At 49.4% G+C, this 27723-nt stretch overlaps 1 protein-coding gene across 1 annotated transcript; it reads right to left on the reverse strand.

Moving 5' to 3' along the window:
• Positions 1 to 27690, reverse strand: LOC125432024 (integrator complex subunit 4). Its single transcript, XM_048495334.1, has 18 exons — positions 27494 to 27690; positions 24386 to 24583; positions 24139 to 24256; positions 20451 to 20557; positions 18885 to 19070; positions 18733 to 18783; positions 18071 to 18159; positions 16725 to 16845; positions 14378 to 14449; positions 12891 to 13065; positions 10389 to 10594; positions 9083 to 9225; positions 7709 to 7824; positions 6305 to 6438; positions 4767 to 4924; positions 3422 to 3515; positions 1021 to 1101; positions 1 to 135 (listed from the first exon to the last, which is right to left on the reverse strand). The coding sequence occupies exons 1-18, from the start codon at positions 27548 to 27550 to the stop codon at positions 1 to 3; spliced, it is 2241 nt and encodes a 746-aa protein (XP_048351291.1). The 5' UTR covers positions 27551 to 27690.
• Positions 27691 to 27723: the final 33 nt, after the last annotated feature.

A 27723-nucleotide genomic window follows, 5' to 3' on the forward strand; every position in this document is an offset into this window, starting at 1 on the left:
TTACCCTCTTGAAGTCCGGGCTGTCACAATCAGCTGCAACGCTTTCGCCTGCAGTCTCATTTGGTGAATGATGACCACCTGGGCGTGTTCGACACCGCTGTACATGAACTCCATTTTGTACGTCTCTTCCATGATCTAGATAACCAGCGGAATGTTATTATGGCTGTCGGATTGGGCTAGAATCATAGAGTTGGAAGAGACCCCCAAGGGCCATCAAATCCAACCCTCTACAATGCAGGAACACACAATCAAAGCACTCCTGACAGATGGCCAACCAGCCTCTCTTTAAACACCTCCAAAGAAGGAAACTCCACCACACTCTGAGGTAGAAGAAGAAGAGTTTGGATTCATATCCCCCCTTTCTCTCCTGCAGGAGACTCAAAGGGACTTACAATCTCCTTTCGCTCCCCTCTCACAACAAACACCCTGTGAGGTGGGTGGGGCTGAGAGAGCTCCAAGAAGCTGTGACTAGCCCAAGGTCACCCAGCTGGCGTGTGTGGGAGTGCACAGGCTAATCTGAATTCCCCAGATAAGCCTCCACAGCTCAGGCGGCAGAGCGGGGAATCAAACCCGGTTCCTCCAGATTAGATACACAAGCTCTTAACCTCCTACGCCACTGCTGTGGTAGTGCATTCCACAGTCGAACAGCCCTTACAACCAGGAAGTTCTTCCTAATGTTTAGGTGGAATCTCTTTTCCTTCACCATGAACCCAAGACTCCTGGTCCTAGTCTCTGGAGCAGCAGAAAACAAGCTTGCTCCCTCTTTGACATGACATCCATTCAAATATTTAATTATAGCTATCATGTCCCCCCTTAACCTTCGCTTCTCCAGACTAAACATCCCCAGCTCCCTAAGTCTCTCCTCGTAGGGTGTGGATTCCAGACCTTTGACCATTCTGATTTCCCTCTTCTGGACCCGTTCCAGCTTGTCAATCTCCTTCCTGAACAGAGGTGACCAGAACTGCACACAATATTCCAGGCTAGTGTCACACTTGGCTCCATGCCCCTTCATTGTCTTACCTGTTTTGCTGCGGCAGATGCCAGAGCGTTCTGCTTGAGGTACAGCGGGGCGGCCACGTTCCACAGCTTCTCCTGCAGCGCCTGCAAGAGACACCCCGACACCCATGCAGCTTGTTCAGGTAAAACAGAAAGGAGTCCGCCCGCTAAGCCCTCAGGTTCACACAAAAGGTGGGCCTTTGGCCTTCCATAGCGGTCCCTTCGGGGCAAGTCCCACGGAGCTTTACATGGACCACTTGCAAGGATAAGAACATAAGAACAAGCCTGCTGGATCAGACCAGAGTCCATCTAGTCCAGCTCTCTGCTACTCGCAGTGGCCCACCAGGTGCCTTTGGGAGCTCACATGCAGGAGGTAAAAGCAATGGCCTTCTGCTGCTGCTGTTGCTCCCGAGCACCTGGACTGTTAAGGCATTTGCAATCTCAGATCAAAGAGGATCAAGATTGGCAGCCATAGATCGACTTCTCCTCCATAAATCTGTCCAAGCCCCTTTTAAAGCTCTCCAGGTTAGTGGCCATCACCACCTCCTGTGGCAGCATATTCCAAACACCAATCACACGTTGCGTGAAGAAGTGCTTCCTTTTATTAGTCCTAATTCTTCCCCCCAGCATTTTCAATGGATGCCCCCTGGTTCTAGTATTGCGAGAAAGGATGTTTTAGGACTCTTTAGCTCAGAGAAGCCCAATCTATTTGAACCTGCAGGCACTTGTGGAATTCTGACACCGGGGGCGGGGGGGTGGTACAAACACAAAATGGCTACCACAGGAGGCCCAACCAACCACACAATGAATGCGTATTAGGCAGAAGGAGGAGGAGAAGGATTTGGATTTATACCCCACCTTTCTCGCCTGGAAGGAGACTCAAAGTTCCTGGCAAATTCCTTTCCCTTCCTCTCCCCACAACAGGAACGTCGTGAAGTGGGTGGGGCTGAGAGAGTTCTGAGAGAACTGAGACTGGCCCACGGTCATCCAGCAGGCTCCACGCGGAGGAGTGGGGAAACAAATCCAGTTCACCAGATAAGAGTGGGCCACTCGTGGGGAGGAGTGGGGAATCAAACCGGGCTTCCCAGGTGAGAGTCCGCCGCCGCTCTTAACTACTACATCACACTCCGCAACAGATATCCAAAGGCCAATCAAAAACCTCACTGGGCAAAAGCTCCACCTGCCCCATTCACTTTCTAAAGGCACTTGATGGGTGCCAGGAAAGGTTTTGGTGGGCCCCATGGGGACCCCTGCCCTAAATGAAGCATAGTTAGATCCTGTGCCCAATTTTTAGCATGCAGGGAAAGGAATGAAAGGGAATTTGATTTTGATTTTTTTCCAAAGCTAGCAACTGCCAGCTCCTACGCAGTGTTCCAAATCCTAATTCCACTTCTCCAATAATATCTTTGGAGAGCAAAGCCACACGAAATGGGCTAATCTCGTTAGCGCTCAGAAGTTAAGCACGATTGAGCCCCTAGGGCAGTGGTGGCGAACCTTTGGCACTCCAGATGTTATGGACTACAATTTCCATCACCCCCTGCCAACATGGCCAATTGGCCATACTGGCAAGGGCTGATGGGAAATGTAGTCCATAACATCTGGAGTGCCAAAGGTTCGCCACCACTGCCCTAGGGGTAGGGCGGTTTATAAAGTTAATAAATAAATAAAATGAACAAATTGGTAGTCAGAAATAAGACCACCAAGAAAGGTTCGGCAGAGGAATGCAACGGCAAACCCACCTCGGCTTCTCACTTGCCTCGAAACATTCTTGCCCGGGTCGATGTAAGTCACAAAGAACTAGCTAAAACTTGACAGCACTTTACTCACGCAGTGTGGTGTGGTGGTTAAGAGCAGGTGGATCCTAACCTGGAGAACCGGGTCGGATTCCCCACTCCTCCACCTGAGTGGCAGAGGCTTATCTGGTGAACCAGATGTGTTTCCGCACTCCTACATTCCGCACTCTTACATTCTTGCTGGGTAACCTTGGGCGAGTCACAGTTCTCTCAGAACTCTCTGAGCCCCACCTTCCTCACAAGGTGTCTGTTGTGGGGAGAGGAAGGGAAAGGAGCTTGTAAGCCATCTTGAGTCTCCTTACAAGATAGAAAGTTGGGATATACATCCAAACTACTACTACTTTTACTGCTACTCTTCCTCCTCCTCCTCCTCTTCTTCTTCTAAAACGATTGTGAGCCTCCCTCTTCTTGTGTTGTTTTTAAGATGCATAAGTTGGCAATTTCTCACTCAACAAACACACAAGGGCCCCTCCTTTTAAAAACCACAGTCCGGCTTAACTGTTTCCACACTATTCATGCTCCGCACCGAAGGACAGGGCAAGACTAGCACTTCCTGGGACATGCGTGCTCTGAGACGTGCACCGACAAATGGGGTCGCCCGAGCCCAGCCATTCATTCGGAGGAAAGCTCACCTTGATGAGCAGGAGCTGACACCGGAGGTAAGCCGCAGAGAAGTCCGCCATCCCGGCCAGTTCGGACTGGAGTTCTCCAAACCTCTGAAGGTCCCTTGAACAAAGCAAGGGAGAGGAGAAAAGAAACCTGTTTGTTACTGAGAAAGTCTACTCAAGCTATCTTCCGGAGCTACCAGCTCCTGACTTTACCCAGCACTGAACAAGAGGCTGAAGCAATTAACCAGGGAGAGATGAGGTGGGGGAGAGACTTTCCCATCCTGAGATTCATACCAAGCTTTGACCACACCACCCCGCAGTGGCACAACAAAAGGGCAAACTGCAACACCGTGCGCAGAATTCAGCTTTGTGGGAGTCTCAGCTTGTGGCCATTAGCTCTGAGCTTCTGAAAAGTAGAGTTTGCTGAATAAAAGGCATACAGCATCACAAACCTGTTCTCCCAGGCTCAGAGGCGTACTGCCTATGGAGACATGGGGCCACCCATGTCGCCGGATGCACGCCTGTGGGGCGTCGAGCAGGCTCCTGCCCCCCCTCCACCCACCCACCCACCCACCGCTGCCAGTCACTGACCGGCCGGCTGGCCGGCCAGCCATCGTGCCCCTCCCCCGCAGGTTCTGAGGCTTGGCTTCAGGGAAGCTGCAGCTCAGGCAGCCTGTCTCAATGATTTCTTAAAAGGGCAATGCTCCAAACATTGCTTAAGCCAGGGGTAGGGAACCTTTAACACTCAAAGAGCCATTTGGACCCGTTTTCCACGGGAAAAGAAAACACTTGGAGCCGCAAATAATTTTTGACATTTAAAATAAAGATAACACTATATATAAAGGGTTTTTTTAACCTTTTACTCCGCTCATTCTGAGAAGCACATGGATGTGCCTGCCCTGCTGCCTTCAGGGCGGGCAAGGATGAGGCCGGTGGCTAGGCTCGTGGAGCCACAGTGCAAGGGCAGAAGAGCCGCAGGTTCCCTATCCCTAAGCAATCTTTGGAGCATTGCCCTTTTAAGAAATCATCGAGACAGGCTGCCCCGAGCAGCAGCTTCCCTGAAGCCGAGCCTCTAAGAGCGTGCGAGGAAAGTAAATAGCGAGTGCTGCGCGCTTACTCGCGAGTAAGCAGGGCTCCGCGGGGGAGGGTGCCCGGAGGGTTTTTAGACTCCTGGCGCCATTTAGATCTGGTACGCCACTGCCCAGGCTGGCTGGCAGAGGTCTCCTAGAAGTTAGCCTTGTTTGGGAAACGGTGAAAGCAGAAGTCAGGCTGGTACGTTCCGCAAAGAGCGTTAAGGTCTCGGAGAAGGGCTGCAGGGAGACGCTTCGAGGCAGGGAAGGAAAGGGAAGCCTGTTTCCAGAGGCCTCACCGAATGGTTAACTCCAACAGCTCCTGCGTGCCTTGAGGGTCCAAATGCTGGAGGCTGAAAACTCTCTCCAGACTCTGCTGCAGGAATTCCTGCGAAGGATCTTCCTGGAGGGCAGAAGTGGCCAAACGGGGCGAGGACAGCAGTTTCTTCCCAGGCAACTGAGCAGAGAGATCGAGAGGAGGAAGAAGAAGAAGAGTTTGAATATATCAGCTCCCGGAAGGAGGCTCAAAGGGGCTGACAATCTCCTTTCCCTTCCCCTCCCCCACAACAAACACCCTGCGAGGTGGGTGGGGCTGAGAGAGCTCCCGAGAGAGACCCTGACAGAAAGTACTTCCCAATGCAGTGTTTCCCAACCTTTTCGACGTCGTGGTACCCTTGAGCTCGCTCTTCATATCTCAGGGTACCCTTGAGGTTTGTTTGACTTTTTTAGGGTTTTTTCCATTTTTGGCCTGTAGGTGGGGGGAGTGGCAAGCAGGGGGAGGGGAAAGCAGCGTTGACAGCTGCGTTGTTTGACTGCCGAAATTCGGCAGGGATTGGGAGGATTTAAAGGGAGAGCTCCCTTTAAGTCTACCCCCCCCCCCCAATCCACGCCAAATTTAGGGAAATAAAACAATGCTGTTTTTCAGTGTTGTTTAAAGGGAGCCCATGAGGCTTCCAACCCCCCCTTCAAAATCCATTTGATTCCGGTGGGGGGTGAGGGTGGTAGCATTGTCATGGTACCCCCGGGACATGCTCATGGCACCCCAGGGTACCACGGAACCCTGGTTGGGAATCACTGTCCTAATGTTTAGGTGGAATCTCTTTTCCTGCACCTTGATCCTTTACTCCAATCCCCCATCTCCAAAGCAGCCGAAAACAAGCTTGCTCCCTCTTCGGCATGGCATCCTTTCAAATATGTAAACACAGCTATTATGTCTCCCCTTAACCTTCGCTTCTCCAGACTAAACATTCCCAGCTTCCTAAGCCTCTCTTTGAAGGGCATGGACTCCAGACCTTTGACCATTTTGGTTGCTTTACTCTGGACCCCTTCCAACTTGTCAATATCCTTCTTAAATTGCGGTGCCCAGAACTGAACATACCGTGTTTCCCCGAAAATAAGACAGTGTCTTATATTAATATTTGCACCCAAAGATGCGCTATGTCTTATTTTCAGGGGATGTCTTATTTTTCTGTGTTCCATTCGTCGGGCATGCTTCCAAACAAAAACTTTGATACGTCTTACTTTTGGGGGATGCCTTCTATTTTGCACTTCAGCAAAACCTCTACTACGTCTTATTTTCAGGGGATGTCTTATATTCGGGGAATCAGGGTAGTACTCTAGGGCTCCTTCCGCACATGCAGAATAATGCACTTTCAAACTGCTTTCAATGCTCTTTGAAGCTGTGCGGAATGGCAAAATCCACTTGCAAACAGTTGTGAAAGTGGTTTGAAAACGCATCATTCTGCGTGTGCGGAAGGGGCCTAGGTGAGGTCTGAAGTATGGCTAAATGCATTTCTTGTGTAACTGAGTGATAACTTTTGGAAAACATGGAACTTACTCTCAAGGGAGGTACAAGGTGAGAGAGACTGTCCCGAAGGTAAGCGTAGTGCCGGAAGGTGTGGTCCGAGAAGAGGGCCGGCATAGTCGGGCACGACTTGGCAGCGTTGAAAATGAGAACCAAGACTGCAATATCTGAGCAGAAAGTTCAGGAACATTACGATCCCTCCTGACCAACTAACAAGGCCTTGAAAATATCCCTCCGGAGAGGATGTGTTCCAGTGAGTAGGTGAAATGGGTTACAAACCATATTTCACAGAAACATGAAGAGACCACAAGGAAGTTGGAAGAGACCCCAAGGACCATCCAGTCCAACCTCCTGCCATGCAGAAAGACACAATCAAAGCCATCCAGCCTGTTTTAAAAACCTCCAAAGAAGGAGACTCCACCACACTCTGAGGTAGTTCATTCCACTGTCAAACAGCCCTGACAGTCAGGAGGTTCTTCCTAATGTCTAAGGTTGATTCCGCACCTGCGTTATCGACCTAAGTTCAAGCTGCATTCGACCTAAGTGCTCCGCACAACCACTGGGATCGACGTGGTTTTGTACCAGCTTCGCCCCGTGTAACGGTCAAATTTCCGACTCCAGTTGGGAACTACTCCTTTTTCAAGGAACCACGCTCGAACTCAGCTCGATTCCAGTAAAGTGCGGAATCTCTGGTGCCAGGAGTCCCCCATTCAGCCAATCACAGCTGAGGGTTTCAGGCATGCGTACAGCTGGTCAATCAAAAAACGCCACCTTCGTCCCTCCATTTCTGTGGCAGTTTTTTTTATAACGTGTGTGGGAATAGACGGAACATGGCCGTAGAACAGTAGCCAATCGGAACGGAGCGGCGAAGAGGCACAGGATGATTCCGCCCTCCGAGCTGGGATCAAGCTGGTTGCAGTGGGGAACAATAATGGCTTCGACCTAGGTCAGTACCCTTCTCAGGGAACTGGGTCGAACCTATTTTACTCGTGTGCGGAATCACCCTAGGAGGTTCTTCCTCTTTTCCTATACCTTAAACCCATTACCAAGGGCGGAGCAAGTGGAAACTGCACCTGGGACACACACGTGCCCTGCCACGGCGCCGTCTGCCCCCCACCCCACCCCGGAATGCCCCCGCCACGCCTCCGCCACTGCTCTGCCCAGGGTGTCACGCCCCCGCGCCCTGTTGGCGCTACGCCACTGCCCATTACTCCTTGTCCGAGTCTCTGGAGCAGCAGAAAACATCTTCAACGTGACATCCCTTCAAACATTAAACGTGGCCATTATGTCACCCCTTCACTTTCTCTTCTCCAGAATAAACATATCCAGCCTGCAAGTGAAAGGCCTGAAAGCAGCCCTGTGTGACAATCCCAGGTCCATAATATTACTCTCTTTTCAGAAAGAATGCAGGTAACCTAAAAAACAGAAAAAAGATACAAGCTGGGTCATCCATATCAGGTTCCGGGGTATCAAAGAAAGGGTGGGTGCCCAACAGTTCAGGAACAAGCGGGAGCACCAGTGTGGGGTGCCTGCCCCCCAGGAACTTTAAGCACCTGCAAAGACAAAGAAGAAGAAGAAGAAGAGGAAGAAGAGGAGAAGGAGGAGTAGTAGTTTGGATTTAAATCCCCACTTTCTCTCCTGCAGGAGACTCAAAGGGGCTTACAATCTCCTTGCCCTTCCCCCCTCACAACAAACACCCTGGGAGGTAGGTGGGGCTGAGAGAGCTCCAAGAAGCTGTGACTAGCCCAAGGTCACCCAGCTGGTGAGTGTGGGAGTGCACAGGCTAATCTGAATTCCCCAGATAAGCCTCCACAGCTCAGGCGGCAGAGCTGGGAATCAAACCCGGTTCCTCCAGATTAGATACATGAGCTCTTAACCTCCTACGCCACTGCTGCTCCAAAGTAAGACCATGAGGCTCTGAAACCTGCCAGAAGGATTCTTGCTCCTAACAAGTCAACAACAAAAGAGTTCGGACTGGCCCAGCAGGGATCAGTGGCTGCGATTTATTTATTTCATTAAATTTATATCCCGCCCTATCCCTGCAGGGCTCAGGGCGGGTCTCGACACAAAAATATACGATCAATAAAACCGTTAAAATAGCAGTACAAATATTACAAACAGTAAAAAAAATCCAACATGTTGATATAGTGCTGCTGTTATTGTTACTGACTAACGTGAGATATGTTGTACTTAAGTCACCATCTATAATTCTGTTTTGTATCTTACAGTTCTTGGGTAATTTATTGGTATTTTTCTTGTTTAACGTATATCGTCGTCTTGCCGTATATACTCGCATACAAGCCGAGTTTTTCAGCCCTTTTTTTAGGCTGAAAAATGCCCCTCTCGACTTATAAGTGGGTCCCCCCCCCCGCGTGCGGAGCCGCAGCGCTTACTTGCGAGTCGCGAAGCCTCGTCCCCCTCACTAAGTCATGCTTTCTTTCTTGCAGGCTCTAAGTCTAAAGCTTGGCTTCAGGGAAGCTGCCGCTTGGGGCAGCCTGTCTCTATGGTTTTCTTAAAAGGGCAATGCTCTAGCCTCGCCCCTCCTTAAAAAGCCTCCCAAAGGCTTCTGGGGAACTCCTTTCCTCCATCTGTGGCTCCTTTGCTGGCTCAGCACCCTGCCTCCTGATGGACCTTTCCCACACTCGACTTATACGCAAGTCAATAAAATTTCCCAGTTTTTTGAGGTAAAATTGGGTACCTCGACTTATATGCGGGTCGACTTATGTGCGAGTATATACGGGTATGTTGTTTCCCGCCCTGAGCCCTTCGGGGATGGGCGGGGTACAAATTGAAGAATAAAACAACCCTTACTTCCAGATGGAATCCCGGTCGGTGGGATACTTTGTGAGGTTTTTCAGGAGCTCCACCAGGGCGAGGTGGATTCCTTCTTTTGTCGAGACGTTGGTGCAGCACAGCAGCTCGTGGAGAGCCTCCCGAATATCTCGGGAAGAATCCTGAGGCGAGAGGCAAGAAAAAGAAACGTTTGCGTCGGGGAAGACAAGCTCCTCTCACAACGGTGGGTGACAGAATCGTGCTGGGGTGTTCTCGGGCCGCGCAAGCAACAGAACGAAGCGGAGAACCGATTCGCATGAAGAAAGAAAGGGGTCAATACCACATGGAAGAAAAAAGCCGCTTGCTTCAGATCATCTTCCCAAGTGGGGAGGAGATGTAGAAGCCCAAGAAACATTCCTGGAACCGCAAAAATCATGGCTGCTGTGCTTCTTTCGGGTGTGTGTGTGTGTGTTTAGTTTGGTTTGGAAATGGCGGTTAACTATGGTTAAAGCAACCTTCAAACCACGGTTTGCAAAGTGACTTTTTTCTCTCTTTCTCACAATACTAGAACCAGGGGGCATCCATTGAAAATGCTGGGGGGGAGAATTAGGACTAATAAAAGGAAACACTTCTTCACGCAACGTGTGATTGGTGTTTGGAATATGCTGCCACAGGAGGTGGTGATGGCCACTCACCTGGATAGCTTTAAAAGGGGCTTGGACAGATTTATGGAGGAGAAGTCGATCTATGGCTACCAATCTTGATCCTCCTTGATCTGAGATTGCAAATGCCTTAGCAGACCAGGTGCTCAGGAGCAGCAGCAGCAGAAGGTCATTGCTTTCACATCCTGCATGTGAGCTCCCAAAGGCACCTGGTGGGCCACTGCGAGTAGCAGAGAGCTGGTCTAGATGGACTCTGGTCTGATCCAGCTGGCTTGTTCTTATGTTCTTATGTTCTTATGTTCTTATGTAGAAACCCAAGAAACATTCCTGGAACAGCAAAAATCATGGCTGCTGCGCTTCTTTTGGGTGTGTGTGTGTATTTAGTTTGGTTTGGAAATGGCTGCTAACTATGGTTAAAGCAACCTTCAAACCACGGTTTGCAAAGTGACTTCCAACCACTAACTGTGCTTTGCTCGATTTGGGAACAACTGCAGCCTACACTTAAAGCAACCTAGAAATGTAAAAAGCAATGCTGGAGGAGGCACAATATAGGCCCGTGGCAAATCAAACCTGGAAGGAAAGGGTGGGAGAGACAAGAGCCACAGGCCAGGTAGGGAAGCCCTCAAAGCCCACATTGAGAATTCTCGGCCCAAAAATGACCAGGGACAAGTGTTCAAGCTTGCCTCCAGGACCCCCAACACGGTGTCCAGCTGGTCCTCCCGGAGAGTGATGTTGTTGGAAATCTTCCTCATGGTGTGAATCGACTGCAGCCGCACCTCTTCGATCTCGTCGTTGAACATGTCGACCAGGAAGTCGAGACACTTCTCCGCAAAAGAGGGCGAGGACTGGGCCAGCATGCAGAGGGCTTCCACCGCTGCGATCCGGACCTCTGAAAGCAGGACAGAAAGGCTAAACTCGACAAGAGAAATAAAGTTGCCGGGGGGGGGGCAGGGGGAGGATCAAATTTTGTCAGGCTCTTGGGCCCGAAGGATAGCTGGCTCAGGCTATTTTCTGTTACGGACTTTTGCGGTTTGCTTTCTGCTGTTTTAGATATATAGCACTGAATAAGGAATGTAGCTTCTTATGAGCCATACCTCTTTATGTTTAGGATTTGTGATGCATTTCAGCACACTGCTAGCTAGCTAGCTAGCTAGCTAGCTATTTATTTATTTATTTATTTATTTATTTATTTATTTATTTATTTATTTATTTATTTATTTGCTTAAACTTTTAGACCGCCCCATCCCCGAAGGGCTCTGGGCGGTGTACAACACAAAATATAAATATAGCTAAATTTAAATAAATTATTAAAACCATTAAAACAGCGGTAACAGGAAAAGAGGCGTCCGCCAACCCCACTTTTAAAATTCTCCCCGGGGAAGGGGGGGGGGGGCGGCGAGTCACATTAGATGATAGGCCCAGGTATAAGAGCCGACTGGGGGGGGCACCATTTCAGCGGCTGGATCCTCCAAAGGCCCGGCAGAACAACTCTGTTTTACAGGCCCTGCGGAACTCGTTAAGGTAAAATTGTACTAACAGTTTAAGAACTTATGTGAATAAGATACATCTGAGTTTTGAGACTATAGTAGATTATTTATTTGACTATAATTGTTGACGTTTTCACTACCAGCCAGCCGGTGTGCTGCGCTATTTCCTGGGTTATCAGTTTCACGCCGCACACCTGTTTGTGTTTATTTTCAGGCTATTTTCTAACCCGGGGTCCCCAAAATGATGTTCATGGTTGCCATGGTGCCTGTGATACCTTTCCCAGGCACCCCAAGAGTTTTTAAGTGAACAAACATTCAAAGCACTCCTGTCAGATGGCCATCCAGCCTCTCTTTAACAACCTCCAAAGAAGGGGACTCCACCACACTCCAGAGTGTGGTGGAGTCTCCTTCTTTGGAGGTTGTTAAAGAGAGGCTGGATGGCCATCTGACAGGAGTGCTTTGTTTGTGTGTTCCTGCATTGCAGGGGGTTGGATTTGATGGCCCTTGGGGGGTCTCTTCCAACTCTATGATTCCATGAAAGAGGCCAGGAGGGGTTATCGGCCACTGGAGATTTAAGGTTCCTGGTCTCTATGAATCTTGCTCTTCTACTGCACATCAACAAAATCACCCTCTGAAACAATTATCTAGTTGTGGCTTGTAATCTGGTACCCAGGAAGGGAAATTTTTAAAGGGGACAGCTGAGATGCTACAGACATTTGTGCCTATTTTTCAAAGCCATTTTGACTCTAGGGTGGTCCCTGGCCCCTCTGAGGTGTGTTTGGCCTCGACCAGAGTCAGGGCATTTACTACCCTGGCTCCAACTTGGTGGAATGCATTGCCACCTACGGTTAGGCCCTTGCAGGAGCTATCAGAATTCCGCAGGGCCTGCAAAACCATGCTTTTCCGCCAGCCATTCAGTTGAGACTAATCCTGCAATTTGTTTGGACGGCCACCTTTGCATTTCAGCCCAAGTTCTTCAAGTGGTTAGGAGCAGGAGTTACAGTCTACTGGTCATCTGTTAGTCAGTTAGTAGTTGTTGTTCAGCTATGGCGTAGGAGGTTAAGAGCTCGTGTATCTAATCTGGAGGAACCGGGTTTGATTCCCCGCTCTGCCGCCTGAGCTGTGGAGGCTTATCTGGGGAATTCAGATTAGCCTGGGCACTCCCACACACGCCAGCTGGGTGACCTTGGGCTAATCACAGCTTCTCGGAGCTCTCTCAGCCCCACCCACCTCACAGGGTGTTTGTTGTGAGGGGGGAAGGGCAAGGAGATTGTAAGCCCCTTTGAGTCTCCTGCAGGAGAGAAAGGGGGGATATAAATCCAAACTCTTCTTCTTCTTCTATTCTGTATTTTAGTATTTAAAAAATAGATTTGTTATCTCTATTTATGTAATTTTATGATGTTTGGACTTGTCGCAAGCTGCTCTGAGCCCCTGTGGGAGAGCAGAATATTAATTTAAATAATAAATACATAATAAATAAATATAACAAAGGGAATGAAACAGACACTGAAGGAGGCCAACTTTCTCCTTTGCAAATGTGCCCTTTCCTCAGGAAGTCTGGGTAAATCACGAATCTGCTAGGCTTTAAAACTGACGTGCTCGCAGGGAGATAAAAAGCAGAGGGTCAGCTTGGATCCACAGAAGAAGCTATACAAAAAGAAGGCGTTAAAGTGTGTCGGCTGGCCAGCCTCCACGTACCGTACATCTCGTCTTCCAGGCCGTGGACGAAGGCTCCGCACGCGCCCGACTCTATTAAGTTCACTGCCCCGGTGTCCACTTCCTCTTTGGGTGCGTCGTCCCCCCATTTCCTGCCGCTTGAGAACTCCCCTGAGCTGTAAAGCTCCTTGGCTCGCTCGTGGGCTGTGCGCTTCCTCTGCAGACGTAACAGGGTGCACGCAATCACAGTTTGAAAATACAAGAAACGTAGAGTTGGAAAGAACATCTAAGGCAGTGAGGGCGAAGCTTTTCGAGACCGAGTGCCCAAACTGCAACCCCAAACCCGCTTATTTATCGCAAAGTGCCAATACGGCAATTTAACCTGAATACTTAGGTTTTAGTTTAGAAAAAACGGTTGGCTCCGAGGCATGCGTTACTCGGGAGTAAGCTTGGTGGTAGTCGGTGGCTTTGCTTTGAAGCAACTGTGCAACTCTTCCAACGGGTGAATCATGACCCTAGGAGGGTTTACTCAGAAGCAAGCCCCATTGCCAGCATCCGAGCTTACTCCCAGGTAAAGGATCATGCTTTAGTTCTTTGCATGAAAATCAGTTGGGTTTAACAGAGCTTAACAGGGTTACCTACACTGCTTCCCCAAAACTAGGTCTTAGGTATAATGCTAATAATCGAGCCCAGCAGCCCAGGCCAGCCTAGATGTGGGGGGGGGGGGGGCACTCTGTTTGTGCATGCCCACAGAGAGGGCTTTGAGTGCCACCTCTGGCACCCATGCCATAGGTTCGCCACCACTGATTTAAGATCATCGAATCTTGCTCTGCTACTGCAAACCAACACAGCTGCCTATCTGAAACTATCAGAAGCCCTTCTGACTGTTCCATCGATCAAAGCTTGTCCGGTGGGCCCACAAGACAGGGCCTTTTTAGCGACAGCCCCATGATTGTGGGACAACCACAGGAAAGTGCATCTGACCCTGCCCCCCCTCATCTCGATTTTCAGGAGGCAGCTGAAAACAGTTATATTCAGGGCAGCATTTGGTTACATTCACTAGCAGTCCTGAGTTGTGATTTTAAATATGGGGGATTATGTTTTAAATGTATTTTTATTGTACATGGCTAATCAGAATTTCCAATTAAAAAAAGAGATCTTTGTAGAAAATCTGCATGACGCTTCTCCAAAGAACCTGCTCCAGGCAGCTTACAAAATACAACTGTGTTATAAAACACAAAGTTTGCACACCTACGAGTCCCAATGCTATAATGGCAAAGGAGCACATCAGATAAGCAAAGGCCTTCTTCCCAGGAAAGGAGGAGGCGGAGTAAATAACTAGACTACGAAGCCTTAAACATAGCTGCTGCTTCAAGTTTCACTGGCTTCCAATAAGGCCAACACCCAAGGGCGGGGGGGGGGGGGGGGGAGCTTTAAAAGAAACTTGCTGGGCAGGTTTTTGCCTGCCAGGATTGGGATTGCCCCCTCCCCATCCCAGAAGGGGGGGAAAAACCCACATATTTTCATACCCTGAGGTCAGACATCAGCTTCTTGTCCAGGGTCTGATCTAAGAAGTGAGAACTGACTTGCTGCATGGATCCCTGGAGGAAAGGCAGGAAGATGAGAACAAAGTTAGAAACAAGCCCATTTAGAATACATTGCAGGTATATTAAGTGTCGTGACCTGGATGGCTCAGAGAAGAAGAGGAACAAGAAGAACAAGGACAAGAAGGGGAGGAAGAGGAGGAGTTTAGGATTTATATCCCCCCTTTCTCTCCTGTAAGGAGACACAAAGTGGCTGACAATCTCCTTTCCCTTCCCCCCCTCCACAACAGACACCTGAGAGAGCTCTGAAGTACTGTGACCAGCCCAAGGTCACCCAGCTGGCATGTATTGGAGTGCACAGGCTAATCTGGTTCCCCAGATAAGCCTCCACAGCTCAAGTGGCAGAGTGGGGAATCAAACCCAGTTCTCCAGATTAGAGTGCACCTGCTCTTCACCACTACACCACGCTGGCTAGCCTAATCTCGCCGGTATATTAATCGCCCTGACCTGGCTGGCTCAGGTTAGCCCAAATCTTGCCAGATCTCAGAAGCTAAGCAGGGTGGCCCCCAGAATACTTGGAAGGGAGGCCACCAAGGAAGTCCACGGCTGCTACCTAGAGGCAGGGGCGTAACGAGGCAAACTGTAGCCTTGGGCAAAACCTGAGTTGGACCCCCCCCCCCCCCCCCCGGTCGGTCACTCCACCACTACCAAATTTCTTTTGCATCAGGACATTGGTGCGTGCAGGGGGTGCATTTTTAGACATATCAGCACTAAAATTTCAGAGTATCATCAGGAGACTGCCCTAATGATGCCCCCCAGGTTTGGTGCAGTTTGGTTCAGGGGGGCCAAAGTTATGGACCCTCAAAACTGTAGCCCCCATCTCCTATTAGCTCCCATTGGAAACAATGGGGGATAGGGGCACCCCCTTTGGGAGTCCATAACTTTGGACTCCCTGAACCAAACCTCACCAAACTTGGGGGGTAGCCTAAGGACAGTCACCTGATGATACGCTGAAATTTTGGTGCTGCTAGCCTAAAAACTGCGCCCCCTGCAGGCCAAAAATGGAAAACCACTAAAAATACCCAAAAACGAACCCAGCATTTTGATGCCCCCCGCAAGGTGATGCCCTGGGCAGCTGCCCACCTTGCCCAACGGGCATTACACCAGTGCCCAGAGGCAGGTAATGGCAAATCCCCTTTGTCTCTTGCTTTGAAAAACTTAAAAGAGTTGCCATAAATCAGCTCAAGGGAACTTTCTGTTACAATTAGTTAAAGGGCCTAAACAATAAGACGCTGTAAATAGCCTGGCAGAATCCTGCCAGCAAACAACAGACAATCTAAAAAAGTCAACAGTTTAAACAGCTGAGGTACAGATATCCAGAAAGGGGCCGTGGACAGAAAAAGAATGGGTTTCAGGGGAAAGCAGAGAAAAACAAAGGAAGCTTGAAAGAGAAGTAACCTGGGGCTCAGCTAACAGTGAAAAAAAAGGATCAGCCAAGGAGACTTGAGAAGCGAGCAAACAAAGAAAAAAAAGACAAGAGTACGTGTTTTGAAAAACAAACTAACAGCAAACTTTATATTGAATCCCCTTGAAGCAGGAAGCGGACTTATCAAACAGGTAGAACGACACCAGCGCTTTTAAACATATATTCATAAATACCACAAGCTTTTAAAAATATTTGGAGACTAAAAGGAAATCAGTGTAACGGCACAGACAAGCCGCGTGGCTGGAACGGGCCCCATAAGGCTCCCGTCTTGCAGAGATCTAACAGCTTCTCTTCCAACTTTGAGAGGGAGAATTCTGCCAAGCAATATGCAGGAGCCTCTCAGAGATAAAAGCAGGGGGGAGGGGGGGAGGACACTCTGAATCTTCTTGAAGATGTAGAAGAAGAGTAGGATTTACAACCCCCCCCCTTTCTCTCCTGTAAGGAGATTCAAAGGGATTTATAATCTCCTTTCCCTTCCCCCCACCCCAATAAACAACCTGTGAGGTGGGTGGGGCTGAGAGAGCTCTGAAGAACTGTGACTAGCCCAAGGTCACCCAGCTGGCGTGTGTTGGAGTGCACAAGCTAATCTGGTTCCCCAGATAAGCCTCCACAGCTCAAGTGGCAGAGCAGATAATCAAACCGGGTTCTCCAGATTAGAGTGCACCTGCTCTTAACCACTACACCACACTGGCTCTTGCACATTGGCTCTTGCATCACCGCCCTGAGCCCTCCGGGGGAGGGCGGTCTATAAACCTAATAAATAATAATAATAATAATAATAATGCTATGGCCCCAACTGTTGTCATATTGTTCCCCCCACTCCCAACTTGGAAAAACAGAACTTACCAACAGTTTAGCGGCCTGCACTCTCACCACCCACGAGCCGTCGCTGACCATGTGGCAAATCTTCCCGAATGCATCATCCACCAGGCGGATTTCTTCATTGGATGAGGGGATCGGGACGATGCTTGGGAGGAGGAGATGGGAACACAGAGAACATGAGACATTCTGCTGGACAGACAGATAGCAAAATAGACATATAGTGGAACCAGCTAATGGGAAACGGATGAATCTTCATGGATCAGCGAGAGAGCACGTGCTTGGCGTACAGAAGGATCCAGGTTTGATCCCTGATATCTCCTGTGAAAAGGATCAGGTAGGAGGTGATGTGGAAGACCCCCCGTCTAAGACCCTGGAAAGCCATGTAGAGAGAGGTCTTGGCTCAGTGATACAGCATCTGCTTGACATGTGGAAGGTCACAGGTTCAATACCCGGCATCTCTAGTTAAAAGGACCGGGAAGGTGTTGTGAAAGACCTCTGCTGGAGACCCTGGGCAGCTGTTGACCGGCTGGGTAGACAAGACTGACTCTGATTAGTTAAAAGTCCAATTTGATCTAAAGCAGCATGGTAGGTTTAATTTTCAAAGAACTCTGTGATCAAAGGAAACAAGGGAATCACAGCGTGGCTGCTGGTCACCAGCGTGGTGTAGCGGTTAAGAGCAGGTGCACTCTAATCTGGAGAACCGGGTTTGATTCCCCGCTCCGCCAGTTGAGCTGCGGAAGCTTATCTGGGGAACCAGACTAGCTTGTGCACTCCCAACACATGCCAGCTGGGTGACCTTGGGCTAGTCACAGTTCTTCGGAGCTCTCTCAGCCCCACCCACCTCACAGGGTGTCTGTTGTGGGGGGGTGGGGGGAGGAAGGGAAAGGAGACTGTAAGTCCCTTTGAGTCTCCTTACGGGAGAGAAAGGGGGGATATAAATTCAAATTCTTCTCAGAACAGATCTCCAAAACACAGGCACAGCAAAGAATATGACGCTCATCCCTCACTGGCGCACCTCGTTTTGAGTCTAATTTATATTCCATACATAAGAACAGGAGCAGCAGGCAGTGACTTGGGATGGGGCAGGGTCCATCTGATCCGGCTCTCTGCTACTTGCAGTGGCGCAGGATGGGAGCTCAGGTTAGGTCAAAGCAATGGCCTGCTGCTGCTCCCGAGCACCTGGCCTGCTAAGGCATTTGAAATCTGAGATCAAGGAGGATCAAGATTGGTAGCCATAGATCGACTTCTCCTCCATATATCTGTCCAAGCCCTTTTTAAAGCTATCCAGGTTAGTGGCCATCACCACCTCCTGTGGCAGCATACCTTTCTGAATATATTCCATACCTTTCTGAATAATTTATATTCCATACCTTTCCGGATAAAGCTGACTGAGGACCCAAGTAAGCTGCACCGCAGCACTCCGGACCTGTTCATAATCATCTGTCAAGAGTTTACAGGCCTGTAACGAAGTTTCCAGCCAGACATTAGCCACATGTCTCTCAAATAGTAACTATTTGTAGTAGTAACTCATAGTAGTAGTAACTCGTAGTAGCAACTTGTACATTTCCAGCTAGATTTGCGCTTGGCAAAGACCGACCTCTCCCCCAGGTGTCATACCGCCCCCCCCCCCCCACATTGGGATGGGGAGGGGAGCCCTTAACGGGCCCTGTACACTTCTCCTTCTTTGGGGGTGGTTGGGGTGGATGTTTAAGAGTTTAGAACTGTGGTGGTGAACCTTTGGCACTCCAGATGTTATGGACTACAATTCCCATCAGCCCCTGCCAGCATGGCCAATTGGTCATGCTGGCAAGGGCTGATGGGAACTGTAGTCCATAACATCTGGAGTGCCAAAGGTTCACCACCACTGGTTTAGAATGTTTTGAGCTTTTAGGATTGATTTTTAGGATTGGAGAATACCAGTCCGGGGGGGTGGGGGAAGGGTTAAGTGAAAGGCACCCAGACCTAGAGTCACTGTCAAAGGCCAATGCAAAAGACCGGGCTGCATTAATAACTCACTGCATTAATAACTCACCTGGCTATAAATCGCCTGTTGCAGCTTCAACCCCCTTTCGTGCAGCTGGAGCTAAAAATAAACAAAGGGAAAAAATCAATACACTTCCTCCCTCCCCCCCGTCCCAAAAATCCCTCCCTTCCCCGCCACCGCAAGACGCTATTCACACCTACCATTGCTTTGATGGCAGCGGTCCTGACTCGAGGATCCTGGTCGCTGAAGTGATCTCCTATGATCTTCTGGACATCTTTGGCAGGCTGGGCTTCTCCTTCTTTTGAGGCGCCTTTTTCCACGGTCCCGAGGCAGCCGAGCAGCAGGAGGCATTTGATCCGCACTCCGTGGGAGGAATCGGTCAGATGCTGAACGGCAAATACGAAAATCCATTAAAAATAGCAGGTTATCGATCCTCCTTATCAGAGTGGCTCAGATTTCAAACAGACACCGTCTTGGGGGAATGTCATCCAGGAAACTGTATCCTTTTGAAACTTCTCATCTTCAGAGAGCCAAGGATGAACACTCAGAATATTTGTTAGAATATTTGGCACCTCTTATGTAAGTAATTGCAGGAGCAAGATAGTTGCACCATTTGGTTACTGTGTGTTAATGCAGGGCAGCTGAGCAGTTAACTGGCTGATTGAGGGTGACCTTCAATGCTGCATATTATGGTATAGCTTTTCCTTAGCTCGCCTCCCTTTTTCTCTACCTTTTGCTCCTTATCCTTTTGCTGCATGATTGTATGCTGTGCTGTGTTGTTGTTTTAAAAAGCTGTGGCTTTGAGAAAAGTCCTCAAAAATGAACACCAGAGCTCACTCTGCTCTTCCTGGCCCAGTCTTCTTCTCCACTGTTACTCCTCTCTGCTGGTTCCAGAGACTGAACTAAAGCCCCACCTCTCAGCAGCCCAGGACAAAGAGGAACAAGAGATGAACTCAGTTAACCCCTGTTAAGCCCCACCTTTCAGCAGCTTCAGCAGTCTCAGCTCTCAGGAGCCTTACAAGGAGAAAAATAACCCCTGTTAAAATGCACTATTTTAAAAGCTGTGGCTTTGAGAAAAGTCCTCAAAAATGAACACCAGAGCTCACTCTGCTCTTCCTGGCCCAGTCTTCTTCTCCACTGTTACTCCTCTCTGCTGGTTCCAGAGACTCCAATTACTCTGCTGGTTCCAGAGACTGCAATTACTTACATAAGAGATGCCAAATATTCTAACAAATATTGATCCTCTTTGATCTGAGATTGCAAATGCCTTTGCAATTGCTTCTATTCCTTTGAGATTGCAAATGCCTTTGCGATTGCTTCTATGAGATTGCAAATGCCTTTGCAATTGCTTCTAAACAGCCGCAGAAGGCCATTGCTTTCCCATCCTGCAGGTGAGCTCCCAAAGGCACCTGGTGGGCCAGTTCGAGTAGCAGAGAGCTGGACTAGATGGACTCTGGTCTGATCCAGCTGGCTTGTTCTTATGTTCTTATGTTGTTGTTTGCTTATTGTGCACACCATCGACCCACCCCCACCACCTCCCTGTAGGCTGGCTCAGGAGCCCTGTCCCCCTGGCCTCCGTGCAGGCTGGCTTTTGGGCAAAAGCCAGCCTGTATGGAGGCCGGGGCCGCGCTCCTAAGCACTGCCCCCAAGTCCAGGTGGGACACAGGGGTGGGACACGGGGGTAGGGGGACCCCGGAGAAGGAGCTGTCTCCGGGTGCCATTTCCCCCCCCCCGACATGCCTCTGCAGACTAGCAGCCCAGCTTACCTTGCAGGCAACGTCAACCAGGCGCGACCGCACCACCAGACTCTCCTGGAGCTTCGTCCCGATCAACAGCAGAGTATCCAGCAGCTGAGCCAGGACTTGGTGGGACTCTGAAAAGGGGAAACGTGGTCACCGTTGACAGTCACAAAGACAAAAAAAAAAAGACAGTCGGGAGGGAGAGAGAAGAACAGGGAACAGAAGACCGGAAGAGAGGCAACCTCATCCTCTAGTAATCTCTGACCCGGAAAGAGACACAGGCTGGCCTGATCTCGTCAGATCTCAGAAGCTAAGCGGGGTCCGCCCTGGTTAGTATTTGGATGGCCAACTTCCAAGAAATACCAGTGATGCAGAGGCAGGCAACGGCAAACCACCTCTGGACGTCTCCATCAAAGGGGTTGGACAGGAGCGAAGATTCACACCTGTGTGAGTGGGGAACGCTGCCCTTCCCTCTCTGATATGTTAAGAGTGTCTTAACCTGCTGCATCTGTGTATGGTTCTCCAGTTGCACAGTGGCAGATAGGAAGGCGCTCCGAAGGGTGATCACTACTGCACAGAGGATTATTGGCTGCCCTCTCCCCTCCTTGGAAGAACTCTCTAATTCCCGAAGCCTAAAGAAAGCCCAAAATATTCTGAGAGACCCGTCTCATCCAGCACACTCTCTTTTTGAACTGTTACCATCGGGCAGACGATACAGGTCTATCAAAACTAGGACAAAGAGGCTTAGAGACAGCTTCTACTCTAGAGCTGTGGCGATGCTGAACTCCGCGGCTTCGTGTTGATGTGTTTGGGGCTGTGTAGGGATGGGTGGAGGAAGGGGAAAGCGAGGATGGGGTATGAGTCTGAAATTGTGTGCATCGAGGAATGCTGCTGTAAATTTCGTTGTGCGTGCACAATGACAATAAAATGCTTTGCTTTGCTTTGCTCTGTACTCTTACTATTCCCGTGGTGGTGAACCTTTGGCACTGCAGATGTTATGGACTACAATTCCCATCAGCCCCTGCCAGCATGGCCAATTGGCAGGGGCTGATGGGAATTGTAGTCCATAACATCTGGAGTGCCAAAGGTTCGCCAGCACTGTAATATCCTTTTGATGCTTGCAACTGTAGTTAACTAGAAGCAAGCCTGATGCCTTCTCAGTAGGGGAGAGCAGCATGTGGCTGGGGACTATTGCTGCGCTGGCCTTGAGATGCTCCACTCCCAAACATTCCTCTTTCGAGTGTATCTTTCTCACATTCTATGAGAATCCGGGAGGGGGGATTTCTGGCGGGAATTCCAGGGGGGCAAAGGCAACTGTGTTTCTATAGTCCAGTCAAACTGGCTTTGCCAAAGCCAGGTACTTGCTGGGATCGATAAAGACTTCTGATTCAACATCATGAGTCCGCTTATTGTCTCCAGTCCTGAGACCCGACGACGGGGTCGGCACTTAACGGCTCAAAAAAAAACAATAGGAAGAACTTCCTGACCATTAAGATAGTTCCTCGGCGGAACGGGCTTCCTCAGGAGTTGGGTTCTCCTTTTTTGGAGGTTTTTAAGCAGAGGTCAGATGAACACCTGACGGCAAGGCTGATTCTGGGAATGCAGGCAGACCGTGAGAGGAACGGCAGGAAGGGGTGGGCCAGTTCTTACCTCTAGTGGCCCTTTCTGACAAGCCCAGGGTAATGCCAATTGCCCCTTTCCTCCCCCACCATGGCGGAAAGGCCTCGATAAGAAGAAGGATCCTTTCCCCCCTCCCCTCCCTCTCCCCTTCATGGGAATATGGGACCCCCCCTCCCTTTCCCCTAACCTTTCCCCTTCCCTCACCCCTCCTGGGGGGGCCCACAACCAGATGATGATGATTATTATTACCCTGTTTCCCCGAATATAAGACATCCCCTAAAAATAAGACATAGTAGAGGTTTTGCTGAAGTGCGAAATATAAGGCATCCCCCGAAAGTAAGACATAGCAAAGTTTTTGTTTGGAAGTATGCCCGACGAACAGAACACAGAAAAATAAGACATCCCCTGAAAATAAGACATAGCACATCTTTGGGAGCAAAAATTAATATAAGACACTGTCTTATATTCGGGGAAACACGGTATTTATTAAATTTAGTATACCGCCCTATCCCCGAAGGGCTCAGGGCGGTGTACAGATAAAACATCAGCTAAAAACATACATACATTTGGGTGCCCAAAACATTCTGAGAAACACTGAGACCCACTGTCCCTCTTTCTAAGAAGAGTTTTAATAGCTGGATGCCATCTATTTTAAATCTGAATTAGTTTTGATAATTGAATGCTGCATTTTAAGTCTTAATTTAACTTTGTATATTGTTTTTATGGTTTGTTGATGTTGTACACCGCCCTGAGCCCTTCGGGGGAGGGCGGTATAAAAATGAAATAATAAATAAAATAAATAATATAATATAATATAATTAAAACAACAGTCGTATCTTAAAGCATCGCCCGCGCCCTTACAAAACCCTCCTAATGAGAAATCAATCAATCAATCAATCAATTATTTATTTATTTATTTATTTATTTATTTATCTATTTATTTATTTATTAGACTTTTATACCGCCCCATCCCCGAAGGGCACAGCATATAAAATACATTGTAAAATAGATAAACATTTAAAAGCAGCGATAAAATTGTTCAGTTCTTATTCCAAATATAAAAGCTCAAAATTTAAATTTAAGGTGGCGTCCAGCATTCCAATAATATAAAGTCCTTCCCCCCCCCCCCCACGGAAAAGGGAGGCATGGCGAGTCTCATTAGGTGATTAGCGGCCCAGATGTTAGGGGCCAAGGAAGGGGCACCATTAGCGGCTGGTTCCTCCAAAGGCCCGGCGGAACAGCTCCGTCTTACAGGCCCTGCGGAACTCCCCAAGGTCCCGCAGGGCCCGGACAGCTGGAGGAAGAGCGTTCCACCAGGCCGGGGCCAAGGCCGTGAAGGTCCTGGCCCGTGTGGAGGCCAGCCGCATCACCGAGGGGCCAGGGACCACCAGTAGATTGGCCTCCGCCGATCTGAGAGGCCGCGCAGGGACATATGGGGTGATGCGGTCTCGAAGATACGATGGTCCCAGGCCGCGAATGGCCTTAAAGGTCAACACCAGCACCTTGAGGATGATCCCGAAGGGCTCAGGGCGGTGTACAGATAAAACATCAGCTAAAATGGGTCCTGATGGTATTAGGGCCCATGGGGGTAAAGAGGAGGGGGCAGGGCACCCTCAGCAGCCAGTCTCTCCAAAGGCCCGGCGGAACAACTCAGTCTTACAGGCCCTGCGGAAATCCCCAAGGGCCCACAGGGCCCGGACAGCTGGAGGGAGAGCGTTCCACCAGGCCGGCGCCAGAGCCGTGAAGGCCCTGGCTCGAGTGGAGGCCAGCCGCATCATGATGACTTCCTTCCCTTCCCTTCCCCTCTCCTCCCCTTCCCCTCTCTCCCTCCCCCCTCGGGTGGGCTAGGACCAGATCCCCAAGCAGATGTGTGCCATGCAATGCTCAGCCACTGAACCTTTCCTTTCTGCAGGGATAGGGCGGGATATAAATCCAATAAAACAAAATGAAATCAAAATAAATACACACAAGGCAGAGGCGCCCCACCGCTCAGCCACAGCTCTTCCCAGCCTTGCATTTCGTTGGAAAGAAGAACAGACCGGGAGGATTTCACTCCCGCACCAGACTCGGCGGGAAACAAACAACAGCCACCTACTCTCATTCTGAAGGGTGTTAACGGCGTCGTCCAGGATGCAGTCGGGAGAAAACCCAGGAGTCTTGGAGAGCAAGCCCAGCAAGGAGGCCACCTTCAGCCTGACGGAGGGGTCGTTCTCCTGGGGCAACACACAAGGGGAGAGCAGCAACGCCATTATCCTCTCTCCTGGCCTTACCCTTCGCCACCCGGGGATCTGGGGCAGTTCGTTCACTTGTACCAGGATGTGGCTACTACCATCTTTCCATACCTTATAAAAATGCTCCAGCAAGATGCGGGCCACGCCTTCCGCGCTTTCAGCCTCAACCGGCTTCCGGGCAAACTGTAGCAGGTACTGCAGCGCATCAGCGGGCAACGTGGCCTTGCACAGATCCAGGTGGAGGGAGGCAGACTTGCTGGGCTTGGTCAGCCGGAGCTTCTTTGCCGTGATTTCTTCATGATGCTGTTGCTGAAAGGCAATGCAAGCATTAGGCTGTGTTGGCGAAAGCAGAGGCGGGATCCAGCAGGTTCTCACCAGTTCCCGAGAGTGGGTTACTAATTATTTGTGTGTGCCGAGAGGGGGTTACTAATTGGGTCTTCTTTTCCGTTAGAAATTCCATTCGGTCCAAAATCATAAAGTCCTGTTGTTTCCTATGTGGCTGGTTAGCGAAGGTAGAAAACGGGATAATTCTCCCGGTTGGGCTGTTTTAAAAACATGTTTTAGAAATAGGGTAAAGTTCCTTGTTTAAGGAAAGTATCCTTCTTTTGATTTCTAGAAACACAATTAAGTATTTGAAAGTATTAAGTATTTGACAGGCAGTCAATTAGAGGAGAAGTAGTTGTTTCTGTTGGCAGTAGACGATAGGACTTGCTATAATGAGTTTAAATTATGGATAGAAAGATACCAGCTGGAAATTAGGAACTTTTTTTACAGTAAGAGTTTTTTACAGTAAAAGAGAAATTATTAATGCCCCGCCCCTGGAATGCCCGGCCATGCCCCCGTCGTGCCCCGCCCAGCCCCATTGGCGCTATGCCACTGTTTGAATCCCACCACCATGGAAACCTGTTACTAAAATTTTTGGATCCCACCACTGGGCAAAAGGGTATGGTAAGCAGTGGTAAAGGGTAGAGCTCTTCTGTTATATTTATACACCCAGACACTGTCATGCCCCTAGAGACACCCTCGCTGTTTTCTTCGTTTAGGTCTCAGTTTAGGTAGAATGGGCTTAACTGTTTTTGTACAGTATTCCTTGGGAGGGAACTTTAGTTAGACCCTGTCCCTTTAAGAAGCCTTCTAGAGGCAAGAGCACTACAGCATCTTTATTAGTTAGCAGTCCTTTTGATTCAGTTTGTTTTAGTCTCAGATGGAAGCCTGAAGACAGCGATATCCCAGATGTATAAGATGTCTCTCTGTGATACACCTCTGAAGATGTCAGCCACAGATGCAGGCGAAACGTTAGGCACAAGATCTACCAGACCACGGCCACACAGCCCGGAAAACCCACCACGACCACTTTGAATTAATGACCTCCAAAATGTGCAGACGAAATTGGGAGACTTAATGGGGCCATGGAGAAGAACACATCCGTGACATGCCTCTGAAGATGCCAGCCATAGAAGTGGGAAACGTTAGGAGCAAAAACTACCAGACCACGGCCACACAGCTAGGAGGGAGCTGTTATCATGCCACAGAACCACCAGAGGAGGAGGATAGAAGGAGATAATGTACATGTGTGCCTGAGCTCTGACTTAGTGGTGCTTCCAACCATCTTCCCGGGCCCCTTCAGTGGCTCACTGCCCACCACCTGCTGTAGGAGATGCTCCCACCATCTGACTATTGTGGGGGTTTTTGGTGGAATGGTCGTGGTCTGGTAATGTTAGCTCTTACTGTTTCACCCGCATCTATGGCTGGCACCTTCGGAGGCATGTTACAGAGATGCGAGAGGTGCCCCAGGGAGAAACACATCTTACCATCACATGCCCCCTCTTTGGGGAGGGTTTTTTTTACTGAAAATTTAATGTCGGGCGCTGGGAAGTTGTATGCAATGTTGTATTTATTGGGGTTTAATGATTTTATGACTTCTGGAGCCCATTATTTATTTGTAATTTTATTCTATTTTGTGCTCTATCTGTCTGTTTACTCTGTTGTTCACTGCCCAGAGCCCTCCGGGGATGGGGCGGTATAAAAATCCAATAAAATAAATAAATAAATAAATAAATAAATAAATAAATAAATAAATAAATAAATAAATCTGACAATAAGAACATAAGAACTAGCCTGTGGGTCAGACCAGAGTCCATCTAGTCCAGCACTCTGCTACTCACAGTGGCCCACCAGGTGCCTCTGGGAGCTCACGTGCAGGAGGTGAAAGCAATGGCCTGCTGCTGCCTCTGCTGCTCCTGAGCACATGGTCTGCTGAGGCATTTGCAATCTCAGATCTTAACCTACTGCATCTGTGTATGGTTCTCCAGTTGCACAGTGGCAGATAGGAAGGCACTCCAAAGGGTGATCACCACTGCACAGAGGATTATCAGCTGCCCTCTCCCCTCCTTGGAAGAACTCTATAATTCCTGAAGCCTAAAAAAAGCCCAAAATATTCTGAGAGGCCCGTCTCATCCAGCACACTCTCCTTTTGAACTGTTACCATCCAGCAGACGATACAGGTCTATCAAAACTAGGACCAAGAGGCTTAGAGACAGCTTCTACTCTAGAGCTGTGGCTATGCTAAACTCTGAGGCTTCGTGTTGATGTGTTTGGGGCTGTGCAGGGATGGGTGGAGGAAGGGGAAAGCGAGGATGGGGTAGGAGTCTGCAATTGTGTGCATCGAGGGATGCTGCTGTAATTTTCGTTGTGCGTGCACAATGACAATAAAATGCTTATGCTTATCAAGGAGGATCAAGATTGGTAGCCACAGATCGACTTCTCCTCCATAAATCTGTCCAAGCCCTTTTTAAAGCTAAAATAAAAATAAAATAAATAACATAACATAACATAAAAATAAATAAATAAAATAAAATGCCTTTGAAGGTGTCAGCCATAGATAGGGGCAATATGTTACAAGCAAAATGTACCCGACCACGGTCACGCCTCCCAAAAAGCCCACCACAGTCAGACAGTCCCAAGTTCACCCACTGAGCTGGCTGGCGGGGGTTGATCTGTCCTCCAGGAGTTGGCAACCACAGCCCCCAGAGATTCCCCCACGGCTTGCAAGAAGGGCAGCAGCACTTTTGCAATGTGCAACCCCCACCTGTGTGTTTGCCTGGGCAACCCAGAGGACAGCATTATGTTCCCCCACCCCAGTGATAAATCCCAGGCGCCCCTCCCCTGCCCCTCCCCCACCCACCCACCCACCCACCCACCCACCCACAGCCGGGTTACCTGGACAACCACTTTGGAGAATTCTTCATAGACTCTCTTCTTCAGGTGCGCCGCCATGTTAGACGGACCCGACAGCTCCCGGGGATCCGTTTTGCAAACTCTTTTGGGCCCTCGCGGCCACCGTAGCTCCCACAGCCGCCGCCGCCGCCGCCGCCGTTCCTTCTCGAGTGTGTGCCCAAGAGATAGGGTTTCTTACGCGCTCCGTGCGCAATCGACACTTCCGGTTCCCG

The sequence above is a fragment of the Sphaerodactylus townsendi genome, linkage group LG04, assembly GCF_021028975.2.
Source record: "Sphaerodactylus townsendi isolate TG3544 linkage group LG04, MPM_Stown_v2.3, whole genome shotgun sequence".
Classification (NCBI taxonomy): domain Eukaryota; kingdom Metazoa; phylum Chordata; class Lepidosauria; order Squamata; family Sphaerodactylidae; genus Sphaerodactylus; species Sphaerodactylus townsendi.